The 27,285-nt window shown below is 42.5% G+C and overlaps 1 protein-coding gene across 3 annotated transcripts in view; it reads left to right on the top strand.

The window, feature by feature from the left end:
- Positions 1-27,285, top strand: part of TBX15 (T-box transcription factor 15) — a 95,007-nt gene that overhangs the window by 52,792 nt on the left and 14,930 nt on the right. For all 3 annotated transcript variants that reach the window (XM_059838134.1, XM_059838133.1, XM_059838132.1), the window contains exons 2-7: positions 5,157-5,370; positions 13,043-13,144; positions 14,900-15,071; positions 15,430-15,597; positions 19,121-19,185; positions 25,949-26,046. In XM_059838134.1, coding sequence (XP_059694117.1) covers positions 5,279-5,370; positions 13,043-13,144; positions 14,900-15,071; positions 15,430-15,597; positions 19,121-19,185; positions 25,949-26,046 — 697 coding nt within the window. In that variant the 5' untranslated portion in view covers positions 5,157-5,278. The remainder of the gene's footprint in view (positions 1-5,156; positions 5,371-13,042; positions 13,145-14,899; positions 15,072-15,429; positions 15,598-19,120; positions 19,186-25,948; positions 26,047-27,285) is intronic.

The raw sequence follows: 27,285 nt of genomic DNA, 5'->3' as shown, positions 1-27,285 counted from the left end.
GACAGCTGTGATCCCAGGACACTGGTGCTGGAAGCTGGTTGGGGTTATTGTCTATCATCTTGGGGTACTCAGTGCAGATGCTGACCTCAGAGTCACCATGCTTGTCAGAAAGGTGTTTTCCTTCCTCTCTGCCAAGAAGAAGCCCGGGGATTTGTGGATCAGAAAAAACTAAAAGTTGAGGATTTCCAGTGTGATACAGAGATAGTAGAAATGTGAAAGGATTTAAGAAAGAAAAATCTGAACTAAAATTTTCTTCTATAAGCTCAGAAATGGTCTGCAAGCTTTGAAAGTGACCCTCTGGTCGGGTTAGACTCAAAGGTTGCTGAAAGTGCGGAGAAATTTCCTGTTCCCCAGTTCTGTTAAACTGCAGTAAGCGGCTAGTTGCATGGCCAGCATGGCAAGAAGGGATGGTTGGAATCCATCCAATAGGGCAGTAGAAAAGAGAACTCTTTTTGCACAGTGACAGTGAAAGAGAGTTATGGCCTTCAGGCCTTAGAGAGTTTTTTTGCACATTGAACCCAGGGGTCTTTTCCATGAAATTTACGGTATTTTCCCTTTAGATGGTTTAGACCTCCATGAAATGCATTTCTTGCAATAGCCTGTCTGGTTTTGACAGATCAGTGCAGGTCCCATGGTCAAAAACACTTGGTCAGTCTGTTTGTCCAGCAAGTTGCCTGTAACAAGGGTTTTAGTATTTCCTCTGTAAGGAAAAACCTATTAGTCTGGAAGAGTTAAGCATTGGCATTTCCCTGTGGTCACCATGTCTGTCTCCACAAAGATCAAAATGTTTGTTTTCTTCTGGCTACACATCACTACAGAGAACAGCACAAATAATTGGTGGAAACATCAGAAAAAAAGCATAAAGAATGGGCAAGAGTGGAAATGGATAGTTTTGGAAGAGATTTGAAAGAACAGGGAAATGAAGGAGGCAGATTGATACTAACTGTGTAGTCAGCAGCAGCTGTGGAGATGTCCACCTCCACAGCTATGGTGCAGCAGGAAGGACCCTGCTTCAATCAGACAGGTGGAAGGCACAACCTTGTGAAGAAAAACAGTTAAGATCAGAAAGTGCAAGTTCATGAGACCCTGTAAAAGCAATAGGGAACATTTTGACCTGAGACAGTCCCAACTGAAAGTCCAGTGAAGTACTGTAGGTTTAGAAACCTCAGCTGCATCTACTCCCACTTTTGTTAGTGGCCAGTGATGGATGAGCTGGTTGTGAAGTATTATTTCTCACGACTGTAACCTAGCAAGAGAAAATCATAAAACTACTTTAATTGTGGCTTGTTTAACCTATGCCTAAAGTGGCACAAATTAAAGATTCGTGAGGTTTGAAAGAGACCTTCAAAATCATCTACAACAGTCAAACTAGGACCACCATAATCCCCTGAACCATATCCCGAAGTGCCACATCCAGACACAGGAGGATTGCAGCCCAACACAGTGCAGGAGAGTCAGCATTCCTGGGGCAGTATTCTGAGAAGGTGTCCCAGCTCTGAAAGGAAGCTACGTCATGGGGGATCTGCATTTCCCTCTGATGGCACCTTGAGTTCAGAATGTGAGCTTTTGTATAAGGCACCTCTTAAAGGAGAGAGAACTACTCTTATCTTGTCACTTTGGAGCTAGAAGAAACCACAGGTATCTTATCTTCCTCAGAAGTCCTTCTGTTTGTCCTTCAGTCATACACAATATATAGTACCAGCCCCAGGCTGCATCTCTGGGTGCTCACAGTTTTATATATCATACTGGGGCTTCAGGAGCTATTGCCTGCTTTCCCTCTCCTCACACCAATGTAAAGTAAAAGTAATTTCTCTGAGTTAAGCAAACTTGCACCCCACTGAGGCTGGTGTGTGAAGAAATCAAGTGTCACTAGGGTTGAGATTCATATGTTGGATGCATTTAACCTCCCCTGAATCCCTGGGTCTGGACTAAGTGTCTCCAACTGGATGACGACATTCAGGAGAGCTTAGCTCAGGAAAGGCTGAAGAAAACACAAAACAGGTCTCAGTTCCTATTGGGTGTGAGCTAAGAGCAACAACGCTAGTGACTCTCCATTTCCAAAATTAGAAGAAGGAGAGGTAGTTACTGTTCTGTGCACTAGCTTGGGGGTAATGACAGTTCATAACTCAGGGCACAAAGTAGTATCCCTGGGGAAAAATGAGTTCTATTCTCCTTTATGTGGTACCACATGTTTGGGTAGATACTTGCTTATCAGTAATCAGTAAACTCCTTGTGCAATTTTTTATTTGTGTCGGGAAGGAAAATGATATCCAAGGTTCTGGCTCTCCTTTGACTTCCATAATAAAAAAAAAGCTCCTCCAGAAGTCTGTAAAGTCAGTGAGATGATATCAGTTTAAGTCAGTGAGAGGGAGCTTAAGCCCCTGATACTTGATTTTTTGCTCTTCCAGTTAATTCCCAGGGATTCCCAAAGCTCCAGCCACATGCCCAGTTTGAAAGGCTGTCCAGGAAATGCTGGAATGAAGTGGGGACAGCACCCAGCCAGGTGCCATCTGTTGGCCATTTACCATACTGCCTCAGAGGACAGTTTCTGAGTGCCTGAACCAAGCCCAGATGATGTGATCTAAACCCTTCTCTTCAGATTCAGACCTACAGTTTAGTACCTCATTTCAGAAGTAGGGCTCTGCTTTTCCCTACATCCAGTCCCTTCAGACTCCCAGTGTAGTTTATCTTTAAGCTGGACATTAGGAAGGATTTCTTCATAGAAAAGGTGATTAGACATTGGAATGGGCTGCCCAGGGAGGTGATGGAGTCACTGTCTCTGTTAAAGGAAAGACTGGATATGGCACTTAGTGCCATGATCTGGTTGACATGGTGGTGTTCACCATGGACCTGATGATCTCAGGGGTCTTTTCCAGCGTAATTGATTCTGTATTCTGTGATCTCAGAGAAGATGTAAGACTTCTGGTTAATGGTTTAGGACATGAGCAGGTATACAAACAGATCTTACTGTGATTTGTGAAGTATCCTCTCTCATTTTGTTGAAGGACAAATTGATTAACCATTCCTAGGGAGACCTAAACATAGTGACCCCTTCTCATGCTTACTTCTCCAATGCTTTGAGGTGGAATAATTTGAGCTAGAGGAAGAAGATAAGGTTTGCTCCCAGGACACTGGGGTAGTGAAACAGGCAGCAAATGTCTCAGCCCCTCTGTACTGTCAGGTTGATCATCTGTCCTACGGCCACAGACCCCCAGGAGATTATCCCATATTTTCTTGAATCACCACGTGTGTAGGATATTAGTTTTGGATGTTGGACTGGTCTCCATGTAACAATTCTCAACACATAAGCTTGTGCTACTCCTTTAGAGGGATGGACTATTATTGCTTTAGGCTAACTTGGAAGTCCATGGGAGACATAAAGAACTCCCTTTTCAAAATGGATTTGGAGCAATAAGTACTGAACCCTTCTCGTGTCCTGCAGAACTTCTACATTCTACTGGCAGATTGCCTGAATAACTGACAAAGCTTACTGAAAACACCCCTCAAAAAAAAAGTCTTCTGTCCAGTGACATCACCCGGGGCTCTCATAAAAGAGAAATGCTTCCTGATGACCCTTGGAGCTGGAAGTTTCTCATAAACTATCAGTCAAACAGTTTATGTCCATATCACAGCAAAAGGGATTTTCCAGAAATGTTTCCATGTGGCAGGAGGTGAGGATGATGGTTCTGTGGGTGGTATCTTCACTGCCTCCTTCTTCTTAACCATAGCCTCTTCTTGACCTGCACTGATGTTCAGGCTGCTCCAGGAGGCGTCTCTCAGAAACACTGTAAACTTCAGACTCAGCCTCCAGGACCTCAGGGTTGTTAAAGAGTTTCTGGAATTTTCTTGGTGTGGAAGGAATTTTACATGCCGTGATTCAATCACATTTTAGCACAGATTGTTACTTTCTGTCTCCTTAGGTTTCCGTTGCAGACAGAGATACCTCTTTGTTTCTTCACATGCAGAGAACACATGTAAATAGCTGTCTTGTTCATTCAATGGGATGCTTTTACTGGTGTGAGCAATGAGAACACTAAATTATTGTTTCTGTATGTTCTTTGAAACCCACAGAACTCTTTCTGAGCCATTGTGATGGAGTGTTTAACGTAATTTTATTCTTTTCCTAAATATCATCTATGTAATACTAGTGCAAATCTATTAAAAATAAGGTTGGAAACATAAGCACATTGCTTTGCAGACTGTATTGTGAATTATTTTGATGCAATGTGGGTGTACAATGCTGCTATTTACAAAATTTCATCTTAGTCCTCTGTATGAAAATGAGGACTGAACATATACAGCATATCTACCTAATAAATACATTAAATATTTTTGCAAAGAAATAGACACCTGACTCAACATGCCAGCCTGGACTTTAAAACTAGTTGAACCTCACTTTTTGTTTGTTTTTTTTTATTATTTTTTGAGCAAATCTTCTTCTTCTCCTCCATACAGGTGGTTGTGTCATGGGATCTTTTCTGCAGTTTGCTTCAGTTGTTTCCTTGGTAGCATATTCCATATGTTTACCATCACCCTTGTTTGTCCTTTAGTAGCCTAGAGCATTTTCCTCACCAAAAGATTCATGGGTATCTTTCTAGGAAATATCATTGTTCAAAAAAATTTTATAGGAGCAAATAAAACACATTTCCAAAATAGTGCTGCCAAATAGCAAAATAGAAAAATGCTCATTGTTTTTGATGATGAAAATATTAAAGAGAATAAAAAAACTGTGTTGCTTAAAAATAACCAGCTCTTTAATAGTACTGCAGGAGAATATTCAATTAAATGAAATGTAGTTTTCCAGTAAGCCCACCTTATCTTATCTTGAAATGACAGGTTGAATTCATTTTCTTTTCATTTCTGTTTCTCATTTATGTTTTGCACTCCTGCCATTGCTTGCTACTATTTATTTTTATGTTAAGGGTCTTTTTTTCAGCTTTTTCTAAAATTTTACAAAAGCAGCCAGATATCATGTTGGAAACCCAAAGCCCCAAATCAGGCTATAAATCATAAAACCCCGTACATATACATGCCATATAAAAGGCCACTGTACTATTCTTTAGCACTTCCTGTGATGACTTTCCCTCTCTTCCCTCCTCTTACCCCCCACAGCAGGTAGGAACTGAAGGGTCTTACCTGGATTCTTTACTTTGCAGACTCAGAACAGAGCACTGGGTCAGACACAGAGGTGCTGGCAGAAAGGACATCGTGCTCATTTAGCTCCCATTCTGACCTTACATCTGGTGGCTCAGGCCCTCAGCCTCCTCCACCTTCATCCATGGAAGAGATCCAGGTAGAGTTGCAGTGTGCAGACCTCTGGAAAAGATTTCATGACATTGGGACAGAGATGATCATCACGAAAGCAGGCAGGTAAGACATCTCTGGCTTTCTGTCTAGTTAAAAAAGAAATAATAACCAAACAAACATTTTTTTTTTTAAAAGAAACATTTTTTTTCCTTCTTGATAATCCAAAGGGATAAACATGCATGAAAAATTAAATGGCTCTCTGAGTTTCTCAGCTGTGTTTCCTATTAGCTTTCTTAAGACAAGTGAAGTTGTTTCATATGGCTGTTTGAATAAGTGGCTCCAAAGGAGAAGTGGCAGCTGCAGGAAACCATTGAGGATAGTTGTTCCTTTGAGCAAATAAATCAGGAAACAATCATTGTACTGTTGGCTGTACTGAATTTAAGATGAGCTATAAATTTGGGGGTGAGCCATTTGAACCTCCTTTCAAGTTTCCATAGCACTTCATGAGCTTATTGATTTAATCTCAAATGTAGTGAAATTCAACCTCACCTTTGCACCAAGTGAATGTCTTCCTGCAGCTCTAAATAGATGCAATGTTAAAGACTTCCTGTATAAAAAATGTGCAAGCCTTTGCTATTGCAGTGATACCACGACAGCTGAGGTTAGAAAGAGCCACAAATTAGCCAGATTTTTTTAAAAAGGAAAACCTCACCATGACAGGTTAGCCAAGGGGAAGATCTTCACTTCTGACTACTATTTAAAAATGGCTGAGTCTGTTTGCCAAAAGACAACCCAGAGGTAGTTGTACATTTCTAGATGTCCCAAACCAGGATTTTTTAGGCGCGTTTGTATTAGCTTCCCTCCTTCACCTAATGAGGTTTAAATTCCGATTGACGTGGAGAAGGAGGACATCAGCACCACGGACAGAGCCCGGCAAGGCGAGCAAACCCAGGGAGTGACCCGGGAGCTGTCCCGGCCGTGCCGCAGAGATGCAGCGCGGAAATTTTGCCCTAGTTTTGGGGAAAACACACGGTGCTCTATTGTTTATAGCATTGTTTCATATCTGTGCTCTCAAAATTGGACAGAATAGCTCGACTTTTTGTTTTACACTCTTGTGAAGTGAGTGCTATTGCTCTCTAGCCCCAGAAAGTCCAGATAATCCAAGGAAAGTTACCCTGGATGAATAACCCAGATCATCCCTGAAAAAGATTATCAGAGCCAGATTAGCTCCCCGTTTTAGATTTCAGTGGCAAAGGAAGCATTTTTCACCAGTACAGAGTAGGCTGCTGGTTTTGATCTTCTGCCTCAAACAGAAGAGGCAAAGTAACAGGAATGATATCACCTGCTGCTGTGCAACACCTCCTCTCTGGAGATGTTAAAGCAGACACAGAGACAATCATTATTATCCTCTTTTCATAGGTGGTCACATCGAGACCTAAACAGATTAAGTGATCTGTCCAGCAGCATTAAATATGGCACTGGAAGAACCATCTTCCTTCTTTCTGGATTTATTGTCCTGGTGCCGGGACCATGCTATTTTCAGAAACTTAAAATAAAACATTATTACCTGTTAGATTAACTATAATTAATTCTCTGATGATACCTGGAGTAGATAGACCTAAAAGCAGCATAAATATGTCTTTGCCCACCAGTTCAAATGAAAATGGCCTAAACTTAGTGGTTTTAAGAGGATCTTGGCAGCTCACACATTTCTGAACAAAGTAGCTGACCTTTGTGACATCTTACAAGCTCCAGTGTGGATAATTTTTTTCACTTACAGAAGATCATGTATCACAATAGAGTCATAACTTCCCACAAAAATAATATATTCATTTTAATCCTAAATAATGTTCTTTCTCCTTGAAAGGAGATGCTTGTAATTGCTTGAGTCCTGATAGCCAACTGTCACATTGCTGCCCAAAGAAAATCTATGCAACTACTAAATAGATGTGTTTTTTTCTACTTGATGATGTTCTTCTCCAGAAGTGATGTTAACAATACTAGAGGGCTGCTGTTTTTTTCTTTTTCTGTTGACTACATTTGTAGGTTAATCATTGCAAACCACAGTGAAGAGCTGGGCAGGTTCTTTAGGTAACACACCTCTTTATTGAGGATGGTCCTTACAGGTGTGATAGAATTTGCAGATTAAATGGTTAAACAGTTCAACAGGTTAAGGAGTTTTCTCTCAGAGAAGATGTGTCTGTGATGGGTGGAGAGCTGGATCTAGCAGTCCTCTTTCTCCATATGGGATGCATGATACATGATGTGTCCCAGAGATTAGATTTTATTATTTCTGGCATAAATAGCAGAACTGGTGTTATTTCCTGAAGATTTCCTACTACTTATTCAAACTATTAGAGACAAACAGAGTAATTTGCATCTGCTTCCTCCCCCACAGAAGATTTTACTCCTGTTGCTTTCTCTTTGGAAACCCTGAGTCCCATAAGGCCTTCTTGTTTTGAAAGCCATTATAATTACAGGCTCAGTTGCCTATAACTACAGCTGCTCCTTAATTTTCTATGACTTGTAAAGCACTGCCTGGTTCCTGCCTGTCCCCACAATGTCTCTCTGCTCTTGCTGTGTAATGCTAATTTCTAACCTACATTCTCATTTCAAACATAGTTATGGGGCTATATCCTGCCCTGCATTTTTTTTGACTTTCAGACTCCTACTCTCACTCACTTCTAATTCTGCTTTGTTGTCTTTCTTTTCTTGATGCTGTATTTATAGATGTCTTTTTTTTCTGTTTCCATAAACCTACTCCAGTCCTCTCATAACTCTTCCTTTTTCCTTTCCATCAAAGCATTTTTATTTAGATTTTAATCAGATGCTTATAAAAAGACACCTTTGTTCCTTGTGTAAAAGATGCAAATGGCTGTCAGCTGCAGGCATTCAAATCTGCAGTTACCTTTATCTCCTTTTAGTTTGAAAGGCAACCTTGAACTCTCTACAAAATAAAATAAGTTCACCTTAAGCCCCAGGTCATACTGATTTGAGCAACTAGTCCTAAAATAATTTTTAACTCTTTTTCTCTGCTCTCCTTTACTAACAGTGATGATAGTGGCAGCATCAGTGGAGGAATTTGAAAACTTTCCCACATCCCTGCAGTCCCTATCTAATGTCTGTGGTCACCTGAGCTGCAGGGGTAACTGTTTGTTAACTGGTGCATAGGAGTGCTGCCCAAAGTGGGGGAAAATGTGCACTTATTCCTGGGGGAATACACTACAGGGAGTGCTTGGAGTCCTCCTCTGGAAGGGAGCAGCTGCCTACTGTTTATGGAGGTGGTTTTATGAGTGCTGCCATGCATCCCAGCACATCCAAGAGGTGTCGTTCTGGGAACGCAGGTTCTGCCTGTAACAGAGCTGGGATCTCACCCCAGCATGGGGGAATGATCTCATCTGTCATATCACAGTTATCACATCTGTGCTGCAGGATGGCTCAAACCAAAATGCTGAGGGCCAGGATTATTAGTAAGATTGGAAAAAGCCATCAGTGAGTGAAACAGGTGACCTTGTCCTCTCCTGATTTCTCTGTGTCTCCTGAGAGGTTAAGTGGTACTTTGCCTGCAGTCTGTTTGCCTCCCTGAAATCATGAATCTGAGTTCTTCACAGAATGTACTCAGGGCTGTTTACATTACCAGGTGTTATTTTTCTTTCCAGTGGAAAGAAGGTGGGTCCCAAAGTGCTCCTCAGTCAGAGAGATCAGCAGAGATTTTGTAATCAAGCTCTGTTGATGCTGAAGGGGCCCATGGAGAGCACTTCTCAGAGCAAGGGCTGGCAGACCACAGCTACCAAACTGATTTTTAGTGTTTCTGGCCCTGTGGGCCAGATGAGCTTGCTCCAGCTCCCAGAAGAATGTCCCCTTTGGGAGCAGCTGAGATCTGTTGGTCTCCCTCTCCTTCATAAACAATAAATCCATTTGCTACCAAGCCCCCTCAGCTTTTCTTCTCAAAACACACATCTCTCCATGATCCCATGCTGCAGAGGGAAACAGAAGGGCATTCCTCCACTGCCTTGCCTTGCCTTGCCTTGCCTTCCTTTCCTTTCCTTCACTCCTTACACATTTGTTTCTCTAAAGAAAGATATACTTGGCATCAGTCTTAAATGCAAGGAAATATGAGATATGAAATAACAAGGATAACTTCAGGCTGCCCTGTAAACTCACACACATTGTATACACTGTGCATACTTAATCTGCAGACCTAAATCAGAGTATTTTGTAGAGTTTCTCAATTGGATTATTTTTATGCCTGAGAAATGGCTATTCTGTCTATTTCTTTTGCTGCAGCTGAAGAGCACATCCCTTCATTTTAGGGTTTGCATTTAACAGATGCCACCCTTATACAAATCTACTCTTATCTAAGTTCCTGACTGAAGGGTAAGAAACTGAAGCTTTATTCTGTTGGGAAAAAAGCCCAGTTCAGGGATATATCTGTGATCCTCCTCCTCTGACCAGTTTTCACAAAATAAAATTAAACTGTATTTTAAAATAAAATTTTAAATACCACCACCAAAAGATATACTGCTAGCTGCCACAACCCAAGTAATTTTTTTTGTTGAAAGTTCCCAAACACGGTTCTTAGTATGAGTACACTCCTGCAATGGCAAATACTTTTTAACTATGTTCTAGAGATATTTATCTGTCATCAGTTTTCTTCACATTTGATGTTCATAAACTCCAATCTCATTATGGAGAAGAACAGAAATTGAGTAGAATGAGGCACGTGGTTGTTGCTAAAATGCTTTTTGAAACACTTCTAAGTGGTGCTAAAGCAGTTGTAATAACTTATTTCATATCACACCATATTTGCCCTACAAGGGTACTGCATGTAAGTTCACAGTCTAAGTTTTGGAAGAGTGTTTTCGTGCTGAGTGGTAAAGCTAACATATAAATAACTTGATCATCCTAAACTTCTGCTGATATAAAACCTCCTCCTAAAATATATCAGATGTCATCACATGTTCCCTATGCAAACAGACAGCCTTCGTGTCTGTAGCTGTTGACTGAAGCTGATACCTTGCTAGATGAAAGATTCTTGACTCTTTATTAATACAGCCATATCCAAATGGCCTGAATTCCTTCCAAACCTTTGAGCCTCTTGTTTTCTATAAGGCTGGTGCCTCTGGGCAACCAAGAGCCAGCCAAGAGGAAATGCAGAGAACAGGGACTTTACCAGGATTATACACAAGCACATCCCTAAGTCTCCACTGTTAGCCTCTGCCTTTTCCATTTCCCTCTTTCCACACAGCAGTGCTGCTGTAGACCTGCTGTGACAGTTCCAGGCTGCATCTTTATAGCAAAGAAACCTAAATTACTTTTATACCCACAGAAAAAAGAAAAAAACGGTAATAATTTACAAAACTTCAAAAGTACACTTAAACCTTAGAGAAAGTAGTGGGATCAGCCGAGCTCTCTCCGATCATTTTAGAGATTAGCCTCTAAGCCTGCTGAATGGTCTGTGGTAATCTTTTACAAGGCATTTCATAAGCAAACAACCCCACAGGCTATACTGCAACTTTACACAGGGCTGCAGATTTGGAGAGAACTTTTTGGGACACACAGCTCATTCAATTCTCCCAACACAGTGTGCAGACTTAGACCCAAAGAGACTCTGATTTAATCCTGGGTTTCTCATCAACCCTCTGAAACATGACCTACTTCTTTAGCTGCTCCCAAGCCACCTCTCTCTAATTAAAGAGAGCTGGACTGTAAAATGCCACATCCTGTACCCATTTGGCTTGGCAGATTTAATGAGCTATTGTGGCAGAAACAAGGTAATGCCCTCAAGCCACTGAAGACTAATCCATTATTCCTTCCCCACCTCCCCCCCAGTCATTCTTCTAGCAAACTCACACCATCAGTTGCACAAATTGCTCTCTCCTTGAAGGGTTTCTGCAGAGGATTTTTCTGACAGTTTTACGTCTCTCATAACTCGGGTTAGCTGTGCTGTGGCAGCTGTGGGGCAGTGCTCTGCCCACCCCCCACGATAAATGCCCTTTTCCAAAGCAGATGCAGTTACTAATAGGTCAGCTCTTATCTTCTCAGCGTGGCCTGAAATGAAAGAGCTGTGGGTAAGGCAAAGGCTGGGCATCAACCTCCTCCTCCTTCCCACACTCTGCTGCACAGGGCTATATGGGGTTTGGCTGGGAAAGAATGAAATAGATCCTCATGATCACATCCCTGTCATGCCAAGTTGGAGAGACGTGCCTGGAGATGTTGACACAAGCTTTCCTGTTTTCTTCCTCCTCCAGGCTGTATTCACTAGCAATACTTTGAGAAACAGAAATGTTGGAAGGAGAACTAAATCTTCTCTGGCATTTCACTGTTTCTCATTAAATAGAAGAGAAAGTGTCATGATGGTTTGTAGGGATAACTTTTAGAAACATTTCTTGTACACTTTCCTACTATTTCAGCATTGTGATCTTAAATTGTCCTTTAATATCCTTCCTCCATCCACATACTTCCATCCCTCAAGGATATGTCTACTTATCAGAGAAGCAGATTATGATTTTGTATAATCATGCAGTGCTTTTGGGGTTTCTCCTACCAAAGCTCTGTATTTTCTAGACAGAAGTCATTCAATCGAGTAACACCATCCTATAGGACCTCAGCTTAAGTTTTTCTCAGATAAAGTCTGAAAAGCCACTCAGGTAGAGCTCAGGTCTGGGTTAACAGTCAGTGAAACAATGCAGGATTTCTTTCCGTGCTCTGCTCTGATTTCAATGTTGCTCAATTCCTTCTGCACCTCATTCAGTTCAGCTCCTCAGATTTTATGAAGGTGTAAAAATACCACATGAGTTGGAAATATAATATGGTCTAAGTAATTCCCTCAGCATGCTCTTTGAGGGAGGTGTAGAATAGAAATTGGTCTACTGGCCACCATAAAATTTTTAAGAAGGAGAAATTATGTCATAGCCACACTAACACTAACATGCTTTAAGGTTAAAATTGTTCTGATCTGTTCTCTTCTGAAATAATTGCCTAGCTACAAACAATTCCACAACAATGACTGTGTTTAGCAGAGCTTAACTTATGCTCAGACAAGAAGAAAAAGGCTGGGAATTGTTTCTTGTTTGTGTAGAGTTCCATACTTTGTCTATCAGGAGAAAATGCTTAAGATAGATATGGCATAGAAAAGACAACACCTAATGAAAAGATTGCACAAAACACTACCAGGACTTCAAGGAAGCCATGACATAATGCCAGTGTTTCTGTTGAATGTGAAGTACATTCCTAATGAACAGATTAATCTGAGGGATGTTTTTCTTAAACAACTGTAAACATGAGAGGCACAGGATCTTTCAGGATGATGGATTTGCTTCAAATTTACCTCAGTACTGTCAGACTCTTTACTGAAATGTGACAGCCCAAAAAAAGAGAACTAAAATGATCCTGCATTTAATGGAATGTGAGAGAAGAACTACAGGTGGATGGCCAGTGGGAAAAACACAAGGTAAAAGCACACTGCCCATCCTAGGAATGCCTTAGAGAGGATGATTTGCTTGAAGCATAGCAGAACTGTCTGCTAGGAACTGGGAACAGAGTGCTTGACTGTGAGTATTTTGTCATTACTTACAGGTTGTTACCCTGTTACCCCTTTTTCTAAGTGGGAAAAAACTGAAGATTCAAAGCAGTGCCAGCACAGCCTTTCATACCTACACCAAGCCCACAGGAGCCATGCCAAGGACTGGGCTGTGTAAAGTAGCATGCTTCTGGTGCTAGGGAGAGGTACAAGGAGCCTCTTCAGCTTCCTTATTCACCATTTTCTTCCTTATTTCTATTCTTATTTTCCTAGGAGAATGTTTCCAGCCATGAGGGTGAAGATTACAGGCTTGGATCCCCACCAGCAGTATTATATTGCCATGGACATTGTCCCTGTGGATAACAAGAGATACAGGTAAGCTTTTCAGGGGCAGAGGTAGGAATCTTGTACCAGCTGTACTGTCAATGACAGCCTAGGACAGACACCTCCATTAAACACCATTGCAAAGGTGTGCAGGGGGAGACCCTATTGATTTACACCAACATAGCTGATTCAACCAGAAACTTCAGACACAAACTCAGAGTTTTAATACACTCTCTTACACTTTTGGAGTGAAATCTTTCTCTTTTCAAGTAGCAATTTTTAATGGAGGAGATCTCTGCCATGCATTTTCTGACTGACACAGTTAGCAATGACTGTCTGAGGGAGCTGGAGTTATCAATGGGGGGGTCTCCAGCCCCTAAATCCTCAAGAAAGAAATGGGCAAGGAGCAGCTTGGAACTAAGCCAGGCCCTCAGGTCTGGCCTGAACTGGATTGGGTGATTTCTGTTTTAAAAGTGCTCACTGTCCAGCACAGCAGCCTCAGTGAACATTGGTCCCTGACCTACAGTATGGAGTCACTGAGAAACTTTCCACTGCTGAGCTGCAGACAGGAAGAGGAGATTTCTCTGATATTAATGGGCTTCTGATCTTAAAAAATACTCTGGAAAACTCATGATCCTCTGCATCCCAGAAATCTCTCCAGACTGATGTGATTTAGGTATTCTTATTAAAAGACCCCTGAGAGCAAGTCTTTTCTCCAAATAGTCTTGACTGAGCCACATTTCAAGGATTCAGAATTGAACCTCTGCTTCAAATGCTAAATACTAAATTTTTGCTCCCAAATTGTACAGAGTTTTTTTTCTCAGGAAAAATGCTTTTCCTGGGAAGCAGAAAGACAGTGTTTGATACTCAGCTGGATGTTTTTCCTCTTTCTAAGAGTGTGGTTCTAGCAACATTAACATTGAGAATACATTCATTTTCTTACCCTGCTGGGCCTGTGCAGTCACATAGAGTAAACTAACAGGAAAGGAAAAGATTCCTCTTTTTTGTTTTCTTCCCCCCCCCCCCCCCCAGTTTCTTGTGACAATACAGGAAATTAGTCACTGTTTGTAGGTAAAGACTGGAACATCTTAGCAGAGCTGAGGAGAGACCCAGTGAAGGGCAGCACAGGGCACAGCTCAGAGGTGTCAGTAGAACTGTTTGAGAAATGTTTTTGAGGGAAGGAGCCACAGGGCAGGAGATAAAAAGTGTCTAGGCAAAGCTGTGGTAGAGAAATTTATAGCATATATAGGATGGCTACATATCAGGAACACAAAAATAATTTTTTCCTCTAATCCAAATGTATGTAATACTATATGGAATTTCCTTTTTTGCAACATTTCAAACCAGAAATTCTGTTTTATCAGTTGTTTTACTGGTATCTGTTGGATATTGCCCATTCTGGGTGAAGCCACATGTGTTTTCCAAAGTCTGGTATGAGACACAATGCAGATTTCCAGAAATTGCAGGGTATTAATTAATATTTTCAGAGAGGACTATGTTTACCATATTTTACAGCCTCTTACTCTGGCTCAGAGAGGGTTAAGGAGTTGAGAAGGCACATGTGGCAGAGTTTTACAGGGAAAATAACTGCAAGGTGGTTTTAATAAGGAATCAAGTCTGAACAAGTGGCTCAGGGGTAATCTGGCTTTCATTTAGAAGGTAGGAGGTTGCAATAAAGCACATTCTCCCCTGACTGCAAATGAGAGCTTGGGGTGCATGAGGGTGGCAGGGGAGGGGGAGCCCTGGATGTGTTCCTGCAGTGAGTGAGTGAAAACCTCCCTTAGCCACCTACCCTTCCTCTTTCAGGTATGTGTACCACAGCTCCAAGTGGATGGTGGCTGGCAATGCTGACTCCCCAGTGCCCCCCAGGGTTTACATCCACCCTGACTCCCTGGCTTCTGGAGACACCTGGATGAGGCAGGTGGTCAGTTTTGACAAGCTCAAGCTGACCAACAACGAGCTTGATGATCAAGGCCACGTAAGTTAGAAGTTAATCCTGGTGCCTGCTGTCCTAGCCTTGCTGCTCTCAGACTTGAAAGGGTGCTGCTGCTTTGATGCTCCTGTGTCCTGTTGGGCACACGTGTCTGTGGTTGCTTCCAGATTTATGGAGGTTTTTTTGCTATTTCAGTGCTTTTCTTCAAAATGTTGCCTGACCCTATAAAGCAGCTCTCTCTTTGCTCGCAGCACAAACTTTGTCTCATACATGCTCACAAGAGAAGGATCATTTTGTCCATATTTACTCTTACTCCATCCCTGCTTTCCTGTACATCTGGATGTTGTGAAAAATATTTTTTGGGGGAAAAAAAAAGTCCTTTTCCTTTTTGTTTTCTTTTCAGATAATCTTACATTCAATGCATAAGTATCAGCCTCGTGTTCATGTCATCCGCAAGGATTTCAGCAGTGATCTTTCTCCTACAAAGCCAGTTCCTTCAGGAGATGGGGTGAAAACCTTCAACTTCCCTGAGACTGTTTTCACCACCGTGACAGCCTACCAAAACCAACAGGTAAATCCTTCATGCTCCTTTTATGTTGTGCCTTCACAAAAATATCAGTGTGCTCTTTGTGACTGAGACACTAACTTCTCTGAGAAGCATAGAAAAATTACACTTTACAAAAAAAAAAAAAAAGAAAAGAAAAGGAAATGCTTGCTTGCTCTGGGGTATTATGTAGACGTGAAGTATCTAGCCAGGAAACCACCTTGAAGATAAGATGGCTGTAGCTTTCACTGTAAAATAAGAAATTAAGAGCACCTGTAAAGAGGTATGTTGTGTTCAAATCTCCTTGCTGCCTCATGGTACAAAACTAGAGGATCCTGTCCTCACTATAATTTTAAGGCAGCACAGATATAACTCCAGATCAGTTCTCTCAGAGACAAAGCAGTTGGGTTTTTATAGCAGTGAAGGAAAAAGTTTTGAAGACGCTCAATCTCATCAGTTTGTTGACAAAATAAGATTTTGAATGCACGTATTGCATATAAACTGAAATTCTCATGCCTGCATGTCCTAAGGGACAGGGGTCAGATAAGGATCAAGTTATGCAACTGAAATTTAGGAAAGTAAACTTCCAGTTGTGCAAGGAGATGGTCAGTAGGATCTCCTGGGAGCCTGCCCTTAGGAACAGGGCAAGGAACAGAACTGGCAGATCTTTAAGGAAGTCTTCCATGCAGGCCAACAGCCAGCAACCCCCAGGAGCCAGAAATCACACAAGGAAGTCAAGAGAGCAGCATGGCTGAGTAGGGACTTGCTGGGCAAACCAAATGGAAAGAAACAAATTCACAGGCCGTGGAAACAAAGACAGGTACCCTGCGTAGGGACTGGGTGAGGAAGGCCACGGCAAAGCTGGAACTAGACCTGGTAAGGGATGCAAAGCATAACAAGAAGGGATTCTACAGGTAAGTTAACCAGGAAAGGAAGGTTGAAGAAGGTGTACCTCCCCCTGATAACCAATACTGGAAATCTGGTAACAACTGATGAGAAGTCTGAGGTACTTAACACCTTTTTTGCCTTAGTCTTCAAATGAATGAGTCCTCTCTTCTCATACATCTTGAGAGGATGGACAGCAGGATGGAGACTGGGTAAGCAGAATGCTTCCCACTTAAGTAAGGATCAGAAGAGAAGGCTTTGGTGTGACATAATTGCAGCCTTCCAGTACCAGAAGGGAGCCTACAAGAAAGAGGGAGAGACTTTTTACAAGGGCATGTAGTGAAAGGATAAGAGGAATGGTTTCAAAGTGGAAGAAAGTAGGTCTAGACTAGATATTGCAAAGGAATTCTTTGCTGTGACGATGGTGAGGCACTGGTACAGGTTGCCCAGAGAATCTGTGGATGCCCCATCCTTGGAAATGTTCAAAGCCAGGTTGGATGGGTCTTTGAGCAACCTGGTCTAGAGGAAGGTGTCCCTGCCCATGGCAGGTTTGAACAAGATGATCTTTATGGTCCCTTCCAACCCAAACCATTCTGTGATTTTATGATAATTTGTGTTTTTATGATAATTTTATGATAATTTTATTATAATTATGATAATACCATTTTATGATTCAGGTCTTGCATAGTTCCCAGTGATGAAACTGAGTATTGGCTTTAGATACCATAAGGAAAAGATGTTGCTGCAGCAGGACTGTTTCTCTAGGGACTTTGACTTTGTTAGTGATCTACACTTTTCTTAAACTAGACTTCACTCTTCTAGGACTGAAGGACAGACCCATATTAAATCAGCTTAAGGCAGATTGCAATATCTAACCAATTTTTAATAATTGTGAATTCTAACAATTTAGTGAAATGTTATAGAGTTTTTTGTTTTGCAATGTATAAGAGAGCACAGGTGCAGACAGTGCTCCCATGACTGCTTCTTTTTCTTCCCATGACTCCCAGCTTGTTTTTTCAGTCTGGTCCCCTTGTGCTGACTTAAATCAGGATCCAAAAATGCATCAAAAACATTACAACATGCTGGTGGGTTTGCTATCATTGCAGTATGGGAAACTTCCTGCCCCCCTTGTCCAAATGCAGATACTCCACAAATCTTGACTGTAGATCAGACAAGGAAGGAGGGTAGGGAAAGGAGAAGAAATTACAGGATTTAAGCCTGTCATTCTTCCTTAATGACCAGAATTATAAGACATAATTACACAGGGAGGGAGATGCTAAAGGAGGGATCCCTGTCAGGGACTGGCACCATAAGCAGCCTCACCATGAATAAATGCTGACATTTCTGCCTCTCTGAATTCCAAATGTTTGGGGATTTTGTTCAAAAAGATCTGGGGGACACAATCACATTTTTATAATACCAGTAAGGAGATTCTGGTGGGCTGGAGAAGCATTTTCATTAAAACCAAACCTAAATCCCCTGAATCTGCCTGCATGCCCTCCAGTGGCTGCAGAGTGTTGCCTTACTGGGGGAAGCGTCTCTGGAAACAATTGTAAAATGTTAGCAAATCCACCACAGGGATTCCCTCTGCTGTAATTCCATCCTCCACAGAACATATCTGTCTCTGTACACACAAGTCCCAGGACAGCTGCAAAGTCAGGCTAGCGGAAATTAAGTTCACAAATTAAGCTTCTGCAAAAATAGGAGCTGCATTCCAGATCTGAGGTTAATATCCAGAGTAAGGGCTTGGTTCTGACAGAAGCAAAACACCTGCAAATCCCCTTCAGATCAGACTGTATTAAACTAGTCCCTTTTGAGCAGTTTCAGCAAAACCACCTCAAATTTGGTAGGTTCTGGAGATCTCACTCTCCTTTCATTCCAAACACAGAATCTCTAGGATAATCTGAGGCTGGCAGAAGGAAGCTCTTGTGCTACACCAGGTTGTGGAATAGCCAAAAGGGAGTATAATACCACAGGCTGCAAGGTCAGAATCCCAGTGTTACAGTCTATATTTCCCAACATGGAATTCATGCTTAAAAATAAAGCAGGAAGGAATGTTCCCCCAAAGCACTCAGTCTGGCTGCTACCTCCTTTATTCAGAGGAGGAAAAAAAAAAAAAAAATTACGGACCAGAAAACTCTTGAGGGCTGCCTAGATGCTGACCAGAACAACAGTAACTTGTAGGTGTGACTGGGGCACACCTGACATCTTTGGGGGCTGTAGCCTGTGCTTTTCTCTTCAGCATTGTTTGAAGGTCCATGAGTTGCATCCAGCTGCTGGATATCTGGAGTGTTGAGGCTGAGATAACTCAGATAGCAGCCAAACTTGAGTGGTGTGCCTGCTTCCCAAACCACGTGGCCATTGATAAATAACAGCTCCTGGGGTTTTGCACCTGGTCTACTTCTACTTCAGGAACAATTTCTCAGCCCCAGTACTGTGCCAGGTTTCCTAATGCTACCATGATTTCTGTCTCTGGTGACATGTTTTGATAAGCAGATTATCTGTTCATGGATATTGGAAGGGCAAATTTTGGAGGTCTGGGGAAATAAGTGTGAAAGATCATTGTAGAGGTGGCTTGGGCAAGAATGGAAATCATCCACAATTTTCATTTGTTGAAAGAAAAAAAATCGAAAATATCAACTAATTCTTTTTTTCTTCCTTTTAGATCACCAGATTAAAAATTGACAGAAACCCCTTTGCCAAAGGTTTCAGAGATTCTGGGAGAAACAGGTAACAGAAGCTTGTTTGTGTTTCCTCACTGAACTCTTCCCTCCTTTCCCTGATGGGCACACAGGGCATATGTCTGTGGTTGAGAAAGGCAAATTTTTTTTAAAATTAAAATGAAAAACAGAGATAGAAAGACAGGGGATTGCAGCTTCTAAAACAGACAAATAGGTCACAGCTTAACACTGTGCAAATAATTATTCATTATTAAATGTAGGGTTGGCTGAAGGACATTTTTAGATTTTAATTTTCACAGGAAATGCCAAAACTTGGAGAGCAAATGCTTGCTTTATGTTAGAAGAAAAAATTAGTTTCTCATAGATGTGCAGGATAAAAGTGCAAAAATGTTCTAGTTCCAAATAATTTCAGTTTTTATCCAGCAGTGTCCAAGGGTTTCACTTTGACTGTGTTGCTTAATTTTGTCATGATTTTTATGGAAAAATTAAGTAGAACACCCTAAATATTATTTAGAAGAAATTATATTTTAACAGCACAGTATCTAAAATGGAGCTTTAATCAATCTCCCCATTGTATTAGAAAAAACATTACAGAACTATCAAAAAAGAGTAAGAAAATAAAAAAAAGTTTCAACTTTTTCTGCTATTCATGAATCCTGCAGCAGAATGCACAGCAGATCTAAATATTTCAGATCTAAATGATGTAGGTATCCTTTAAATCAGTGTAACAAAGGCTTCAAACCTTAATTATTATACAATTAGACATTGTACATTACAAGAAGCCGAGGGTTGTAAAGCAAAGCTCTGAGTGTGCAGCCCAGCGTAAAAGCTGTGTGCACAGCTCTCATTTGCTGTCCCCATGGGTGCTGTAACTCAGTTTTACTTGCATGCTCCTGTTGGGTGTGTTTACCAGGACTGCTGTCTCATCCATAAGGAGGTTTGGTGAGGTCAGTGTTCATGAATGGGCAACTGCCCTGTGTTTTCCACCACTCACTTTAGTGCTACACTCTCCATCATCCCAAAGACATTCAAAGGACCTGAGCTCAGCTCCTCTGCTCTCATCTTACTGAATTTATGCATGAAGATGTTGCTACTCTCACTTAATCCCTACGGTGATCACCAGTTTTCCTTGAGGCATATGTGACTTTGCTTCCCCCACACAGGAGAGGAGATCAGAATAAAAAAGTGTCCTGGGTACGAGATCTTCCCCGTGTGCACAGATACAGCTGCACTGGGGGCTGGGTTTGGGAGAAGGATTGATGCAGTTCCAGGTACATGGTGGGCTGTATTAATGTGGAAGGCATTAATAAGGTCCTAGCTCAGTGAATTTGGACAGCTTCCTGAAAAGGTTGGGAATTGCTGATCTCTGTAGCTCATTGATTTAAGAAAGGGCAGGAAATTGCTACACGGCTGCAGCTGTGGGGAGGGCTCAGTAAGGCTCTCTGCTGATGTAAAGAGGAATTAAAATCTTTAAGGTATTACACATCAAAGGGAGCAGCCTGAGGCTTTAGGAAGAAAAAACCAGGCAAAGGTATTTGCAAGCATATATAGCAGTCAGGCGCCTGCCTCACAAGCAGGGGTCTGGCTGCAGTTGCACTGCTGCTGTCAGCTAGGGGAGGACATAAATGCTCAGCTGCCTTCTTTCCTAGAGGACACATGGGAGGGAGGAAAGCATTGAAGTCCAAGCTGTGTGTGGAAAGGACTTTCCAAATGGGACATTCCTTAACTGTGCTGGATGGCTTTTCTCTCCCTTGTGAATCTGTAATCTCATTAGGATCACTGGTCAAAAAACCATTGTGATACTCTGCAGCTTCCCTCGTCCTTCCCGCAGCTTCAGTCAACTGCAGTGCATCTGGCTGTGGCTGGAGAAGGTCCTGCTGAAAAGGAAAATTTATCCTTTGCAAAAGAAATAGGGTAATTTGAAGAAGGGCCATTTGTGAATCAGGCAAGTGATTAGAGGTTTTATGTATAAGGACTTAAAAGAAAAAATAAATGTGTGGCAGTAGCAAGAGACAGAGGCACAGAATTCTGAGGCAGCTCCAGGACATCCTATTCCAGAGACGTTGGATACTGAGTTAGAGCCATGGTTAGAGTTTGTCAGGAAATGATGGAGGAAAGAACTCCCAGGGAAAAAGCAGTGCATGGTAGAAGAAAAGAAACTCTTAAGCCACTTCTTTCCTAGGACATTTCCTTTCTGCTTTGTGTTGAGGCTCTTCCATTAAATGGAGATGGATATTTTTCATCTATTTATTGTTATTGTTTCACTGTTGTCTCCTGCTGCAGAAATTGTGGAGGTGACTGTTGTTTTTAAAACTAGCTTCTATTTTGGAGCTTTCACTTCCATCAGCTTGCAACCTGCCTCTTTATTTCTTCATAACTGTGATCTCCCTGCATCAGTGCAAGAGACTGCTAAAACCCTGCTGCTCTGGGGATACCCCATCACGGTGTGACTGACTGTGTCCATATGGGGGAGCAATCTTTTCCCAGATCCTTTCTTGGATCTCTGTCGCTTATTTTCATGAGTGTCTCTCTCCAGACCTTACTGCCTCAGTCTCTGAGCTGGGAGAAGGAGCACTGAGGTGTTTCAGAGGGAAGGATGGAAACAGCTCAGCAGCTTGCTAATGTTAGATAGTCTTTGAGCACTCAAACCATGTTAAGTAATGGGGTTCAGGAATCTAATCATGAGCCTTGTTGGATGGCAGAGGTAGCCTGTGTTCGAAGGTCAATCCTACTTCAAGTTTATTAGAGAGTCTCTCTATCTGATTTTTGGGCCTTCTTCACTTTTTTGCAAAAGCACATAAAGTCTCTGTAGAAATGCAGCAAGACAAGATCCTGATGTTGGAAGAGAAGTTTCCTGGTGGTGAAAGGATACCCACATAATATATGAATAAGGCAGATTATTACTTGGTTGCTTTCCTGAACTTCAAGAGGTTGAGAAACCAGTTTTTGATATATGGAGCTCAGCTAGCCAAATGTTTGGGCAGTGAGGGTGCAAGTTTAATGCCACAGAGGTTATTTTTAGAGACTGGGTAAAGTTCATCTGACAGTGGGATGCTTGCAGCAGCTCCTTATCCAGGAGGAAGCCAGAAGGGAAAACAGTCAGGAAACTCAACAGGGTGATGGGGAAAAAAGTCCCCCTAGGCTGAAGGAAAAAACAGTACTTTCCTTTCAGATGTGGGCAGCTGAGGTGAATAAAAGTTGTTTGTTTGGAAATACTCTTTGAGCTTTGTCTAGGATAAGAGAGCCAGGAGGACACTTGGAGCCAATAGTTTGGCTTCCCCAGCAAACAATGAAATGATGGCCTGAATCCTGTGTGCAGTGGGAATGGCAAGATCAGCCATATGGGATGGATTATGGAGGTGCACAGATAGCTCGTTTCATTTTCAGACAATGGAACTGTTTCATTTATTGCCTATTATTAAAACTTTATAGCACTAAAAATAAAAGAATGAATGAAAAAGAGAGAGCAAATTTTGGATACCTTTTAAAGGACTGACCTTATTAAAAAAATGCTGGCAGTGAGACCTCTTCTGATACTTTTTTTTTTTTTTACTTCCTTCATAAAGATGGTGTGAGAGGGAAGGGTTTATGGCCTGATAGTTTGAAGTTAATTTTTCAGTGCAGTTCTTTGGAAGAGAAAGTAGATGCCACATGGATAATGTTCAGCACACTTGGAATCAGCAACCCTCAGCAAAGGCCCTCCAAATTTCCTGGCATTTCAGAAACGCTGAAAACAATTATTTTTTTGTCAACATTTATTATTGTCCCAAAGTGTCTCTTCATTGGCCAGGTGGAGATCCTTTGCCTTTTTAGGGGGTGGAACACACACACAGAATGGCACTCCACTATTTCTGCTGACTGTGGGAGCACACCAATGTCATGAACTGCTACAGGAGAGACATTATTAGAGTTGACAGGGATTAAATTTCTTGATTCCCACCTCATCACCTCTACATTTTCCTTCAAAAATAGGAATACATCACAGACAGAAGAAAGGCGGGGGCTGGGGCTGTAAAATCACTACTCAAAGGTGGTGTGCCTTCTCACCAAGAGCTGTTTTTAGCACGAATGACTGTTTTTTCCTCTCCAAGACTCCGTTCATAGTGTGGTAGGTGCCTAGCAGGTTGGCACACGAAGCTGCTGTCTCATGGGTCTTGTCTGACGCCGGGAAGGATGTGAAAATTCAGTAAGGATGTGTTCTGCTTAGAAGCTGTTTCAAAAACACCCACAACATTTTTTTCTGCATGAAGAAAAAGAGCCCCAAAACTTAGAAACCAAAGATAAAAAAAAAAAAGAAACCCACAAACTAATGGGGAAAAAAGGTTGGTCTAGTACATAGAGGCTTAAATTTGTGCATAGGAGAAGTGGACATAAGCTTGCTCTGTCCCCCACATGCTCAGAGAGGATGTTTTATACACATGTTCAACATATGCAAACTTGTGGGGAGTAAAGGCCTCCCATTTGGGGCAGGAAGAGCCAACTGTGGAGTCTGACATTCATTCTTCAGGTACCTGTGACACCACGCTGCCCTCAGCTTTGCAGGGCAAGGCCACACTGTTGCTGCCAGCAGTCACAGTGTGGAAGGGGAAGGGTGACAGGAGCTGTGTTCACAGCAAGGAGGCTGTTGTAGAACTGCTCCCCTGGAGCAGGAGGAGGTAGGTCCCTGTTGGTGTTGGCATCTTTCCTTCCTCTGACATACAGGGCAGAAATAGAGCAGCTTTACAAGCTGCTCTGACACTCTCAGTGCTGCCATTTACGCTCTATCAGCTCTCAGACACAGTTAAGTCCAACCCTTGAAAGAAATATATTATTCCCAACTTGCTGTTTTATTTCTTCTTTTTATTATGTCTTGGCTATTCTCTTTTTTTCCTTTTAGAAGTAGAAATTATATGGTGCCTTTGAGAATTGTATTGATATAGGGGAAAGTGTTAGATGGAGAGCTAGAAACTTTGAATCGTGAGTCAATTGCTGAGCTGATAATGATGCAGGCTCCAGGGAGAGGCAGGGGTAATAGCTTTAATCTGCTTTTAGTGCCTCCATGAGCCACCTCCTATTAGGGACTGGATTTCACTGGAAGTGAGTTGTGAGACCTGAGCTAGAAGCCCAGTGCTGGTGCAAAGTGGGGTTGTGTACCTGGGGATCTAAGGACTGAGCCAGCCAGTAAATTGGCCTCCCTGCTTCCCCACATGATCCTGTGGCAGACACAGAGCAGCTGGAGTAGCACAGCTGGAACTTTCAGTCTGCATTTCTGATACATTACGTGGTTCTAATCATCAAGGCAGGTCCTTTCAACAACAGGTCTGGCTGCATTGCAACTTGCTCAGGGCATTTTATGCCCCGTGGATATGCAGTACCAGAAAGTCTTCCCTCAGTGTTTGGGCTCATTTCTTGAGGCTGCAGAAAAGGTACCATTCTCTTCCTGGGCTGTGTGTGTTGAGAAGCAGATGGAGTCTGAACATGTGTGACTTTCACACCAGGGAGCAGAGGAAATCCTGGGGGTGGTACCGGTAGTCAAAGGGCAGCTTTCACACACAGAGCCCAGCTTAGCTGATGGGTTCAAATTCTGCCCTGCCTTGTTGCCTCTGAGCTCCATGAGCTGGCAGAGGCCACTGTATTAACCAAATAGTTTTGTTGTAATGTGCTCAGCACTAGTGTGAGACTGCTATGCAGAGATGTCTTCTGTTTCTACTTCTAACAGCTTAGCAGCTAATAAACACCATGCAACCACCTCTCCTCTAAACCTCCTCTTAAAATACAGAGTTTGGTTTGCCAACTCCAATGTATTTAAAGCATCCAAGCTTCCGGGGAGACTTTGGAAAGTTAACTGAGTGAGTGGAGGCATGTGCAGAAAGACATTTTCAGAAGGAAAAGGCAGCTCCAGTGTCAGGTCAACATCTGATGAGCGGCTCTGGGGATGGTGTGCCTTTTGCATTGAAAGGGGATATGTTCTCACATTTGATGAAGAATCTCTCCTGGTATTCAGTCAGTGCAAGGGCTGTAACCTACTGTGGGAAAACAGCCTGGGGAAGGTGAAGAATGGGGAACAGAGCGGTGTACAGCTTCCACTGAGGAGAACTTCTCCTGGGAAGAAACTCCAGTGGGTTGGATAATACACCTATGAGCTTGTGGCACTGAGAGACTTCTAGCAGAGCTAGGAGTTTGTGGTGACAAGAAGAACAAATCTGAGACCCCAGCCTTTCAAGAAGAAAAATTCTCACTTGGTTTTTGGCTTTTTCTCTTTGGTAAGTCTTCATGGTGAGTTAGGGACCCAAAGCAGCTATATCACTGACCTTTTAGAAAGAGCATCTTACGCATTTCTAGTTAAAGTTCAAAACCAAGAAGATTCCCTTTTTATTGCTTCTCATAGCACTATCTAACAGTGTCCAGAACTGTGAAGTGGCAGGGAAAGGCAATTCACAAAAGCTCTCTGATTACATAGTCTGAATCCCAGGCCTTCTTTATTTGCATGACAGCTTACAACCAAAATTGTGGAGGGCCACTCAATGATAAATTGAATATGCCTTAAGGAGCTGACAGTTGTGTGTCCCCTGGAAAGCAGACAGAAGGCTTGAGATTCTTGCTAGAAAGGAAAAAGGCATTTAGAGACCGTTAGGAACTTTTGAAATCCTGGGCTGGGGAAATTTCATTTTACTCTCGTGGTCAGCACCTGTGCGGGAAGACTCACTTGAGGAATTCACAGATGCCAAGGTGACCTTTCAGTGGCCGCTGGCAGCCTGCCAAGCAAGGTCAGTGCCTGTATCCCCAGCTGGTTGACATTCTTATTCACTCCTTTTTTTCTTTCCTTTGCACAGGACGGGGCTGGAAGCCATCATGGAGACCTATGCCTTTTGGAGGCCCCCTGTGCGCACTCTCACCTTCGAAGATTTCACTACCATGCAGAAGCAGCAAGGTGAGTGAGCAAAGAGAGGTGGCAAGAAAGAGATTGCTCTTTCTCCTGTGGAAAGAGCAGGAGAAGAGGGCGTAAAAGCAGGAATGCACTTTGCTGTGTGTCCAGCAAGTGGAATGGGGATGTCACACACGTTGCTGAGCTCTTGGCTGAAGTGAGAGGACACAGAGCAGAGAGGGGGATGGAAACAGTGGACAGGCCATGCCTTATGAGGTGTGATGGAATTGCTTGGGTTCCCTGGTCTCCCTAGAGCTAGAGTGCTAAGAGCTAGAAGGAGGAGCAGGAAGGATTGCAGGGCTGGGCAAACCAGCCCAAGTACACAGCATGAGTTGAATGTGAAGAGAGCACAGAAAGACTGAGGAAATGCTCAGCCATCTCAGACACATTGTTCTCCATTTACAGTCTACATCTGCCATTTGTATGCAAATACAAGGGGAAGGGGGGTGAGGGGGATTTGCTTTCTGGAAGTTTTAGGAGACCAAAAATATGTCTCCCTTTGGGGTCATGCTACGTTGATTTCAAAACACAGTGGCCTTGCTGGAGACACTTTCTGCTAGTTAGAATCTGGGAGGAATTATTGGATAGGCCAAGTGTTCATGCTGTGTCTTTTCATAGCTTCTGCCCTTTACATATCTCATTAGTTAAGTAGGGCTTTCATCTCTAGTTTCAGGCCATGTTGCTATTTTGCTTTTTGCAGAGGTAGGTCTCTCCCATTCACTTTAGTGCAGCTATTTCTAGTTAAAAACAGTGATCACTGGAAAGAGCTATCAAGGCAGCAGCCTGATACTTTTTTTTTTATTCCAACGTACATGCAAGAAAAGAAACAATTCAAAATAGTGTTCAAATGTGACACCAGCAAAGGTAAGCAATCAACACCAAATGCCTCCCTTGTGTAGCAGATTCTCCAGCCTCTCACATTCAAGCTTGACATCGCCCTCAAAACCTCCCTCCAGATCTTGAATCCACCTAGGGATGGATGGTGTGTTCTCCTCCAGATGCAGGGAAGCAGCAGTGGCTGCTGGGGTTGCCCATCACCGAGGCAGAATCAGAAGAGTGTTCAGCTGAGGAGTCTCTTCTTGCTTGTTGACTGTCCCCCATGCCAGTTCCACATGCAACACCCCAGGGCCCAGGTCACCTGCTAAATCATTTTTCTGATGGCACAGCACAGAAGTAGGACAGAGCACACTCCAGTCAGCTCTGTTAGACTCCCCATGCATGGTCTTCACCTGACCACCCAACTCC

Source organism: Haemorhous mexicanus, chromosome 2, assembly GCF_027477595.1.
Source record: "Haemorhous mexicanus isolate bHaeMex1 chromosome 2, bHaeMex1.pri, whole genome shotgun sequence".
Taxonomy (NCBI): Eukaryota; Metazoa; Chordata; class Aves; order Passeriformes; family Fringillidae; genus Haemorhous; species Haemorhous mexicanus.
This window is presented reverse-complemented; position numbering and strand designations above follow the sequence as displayed.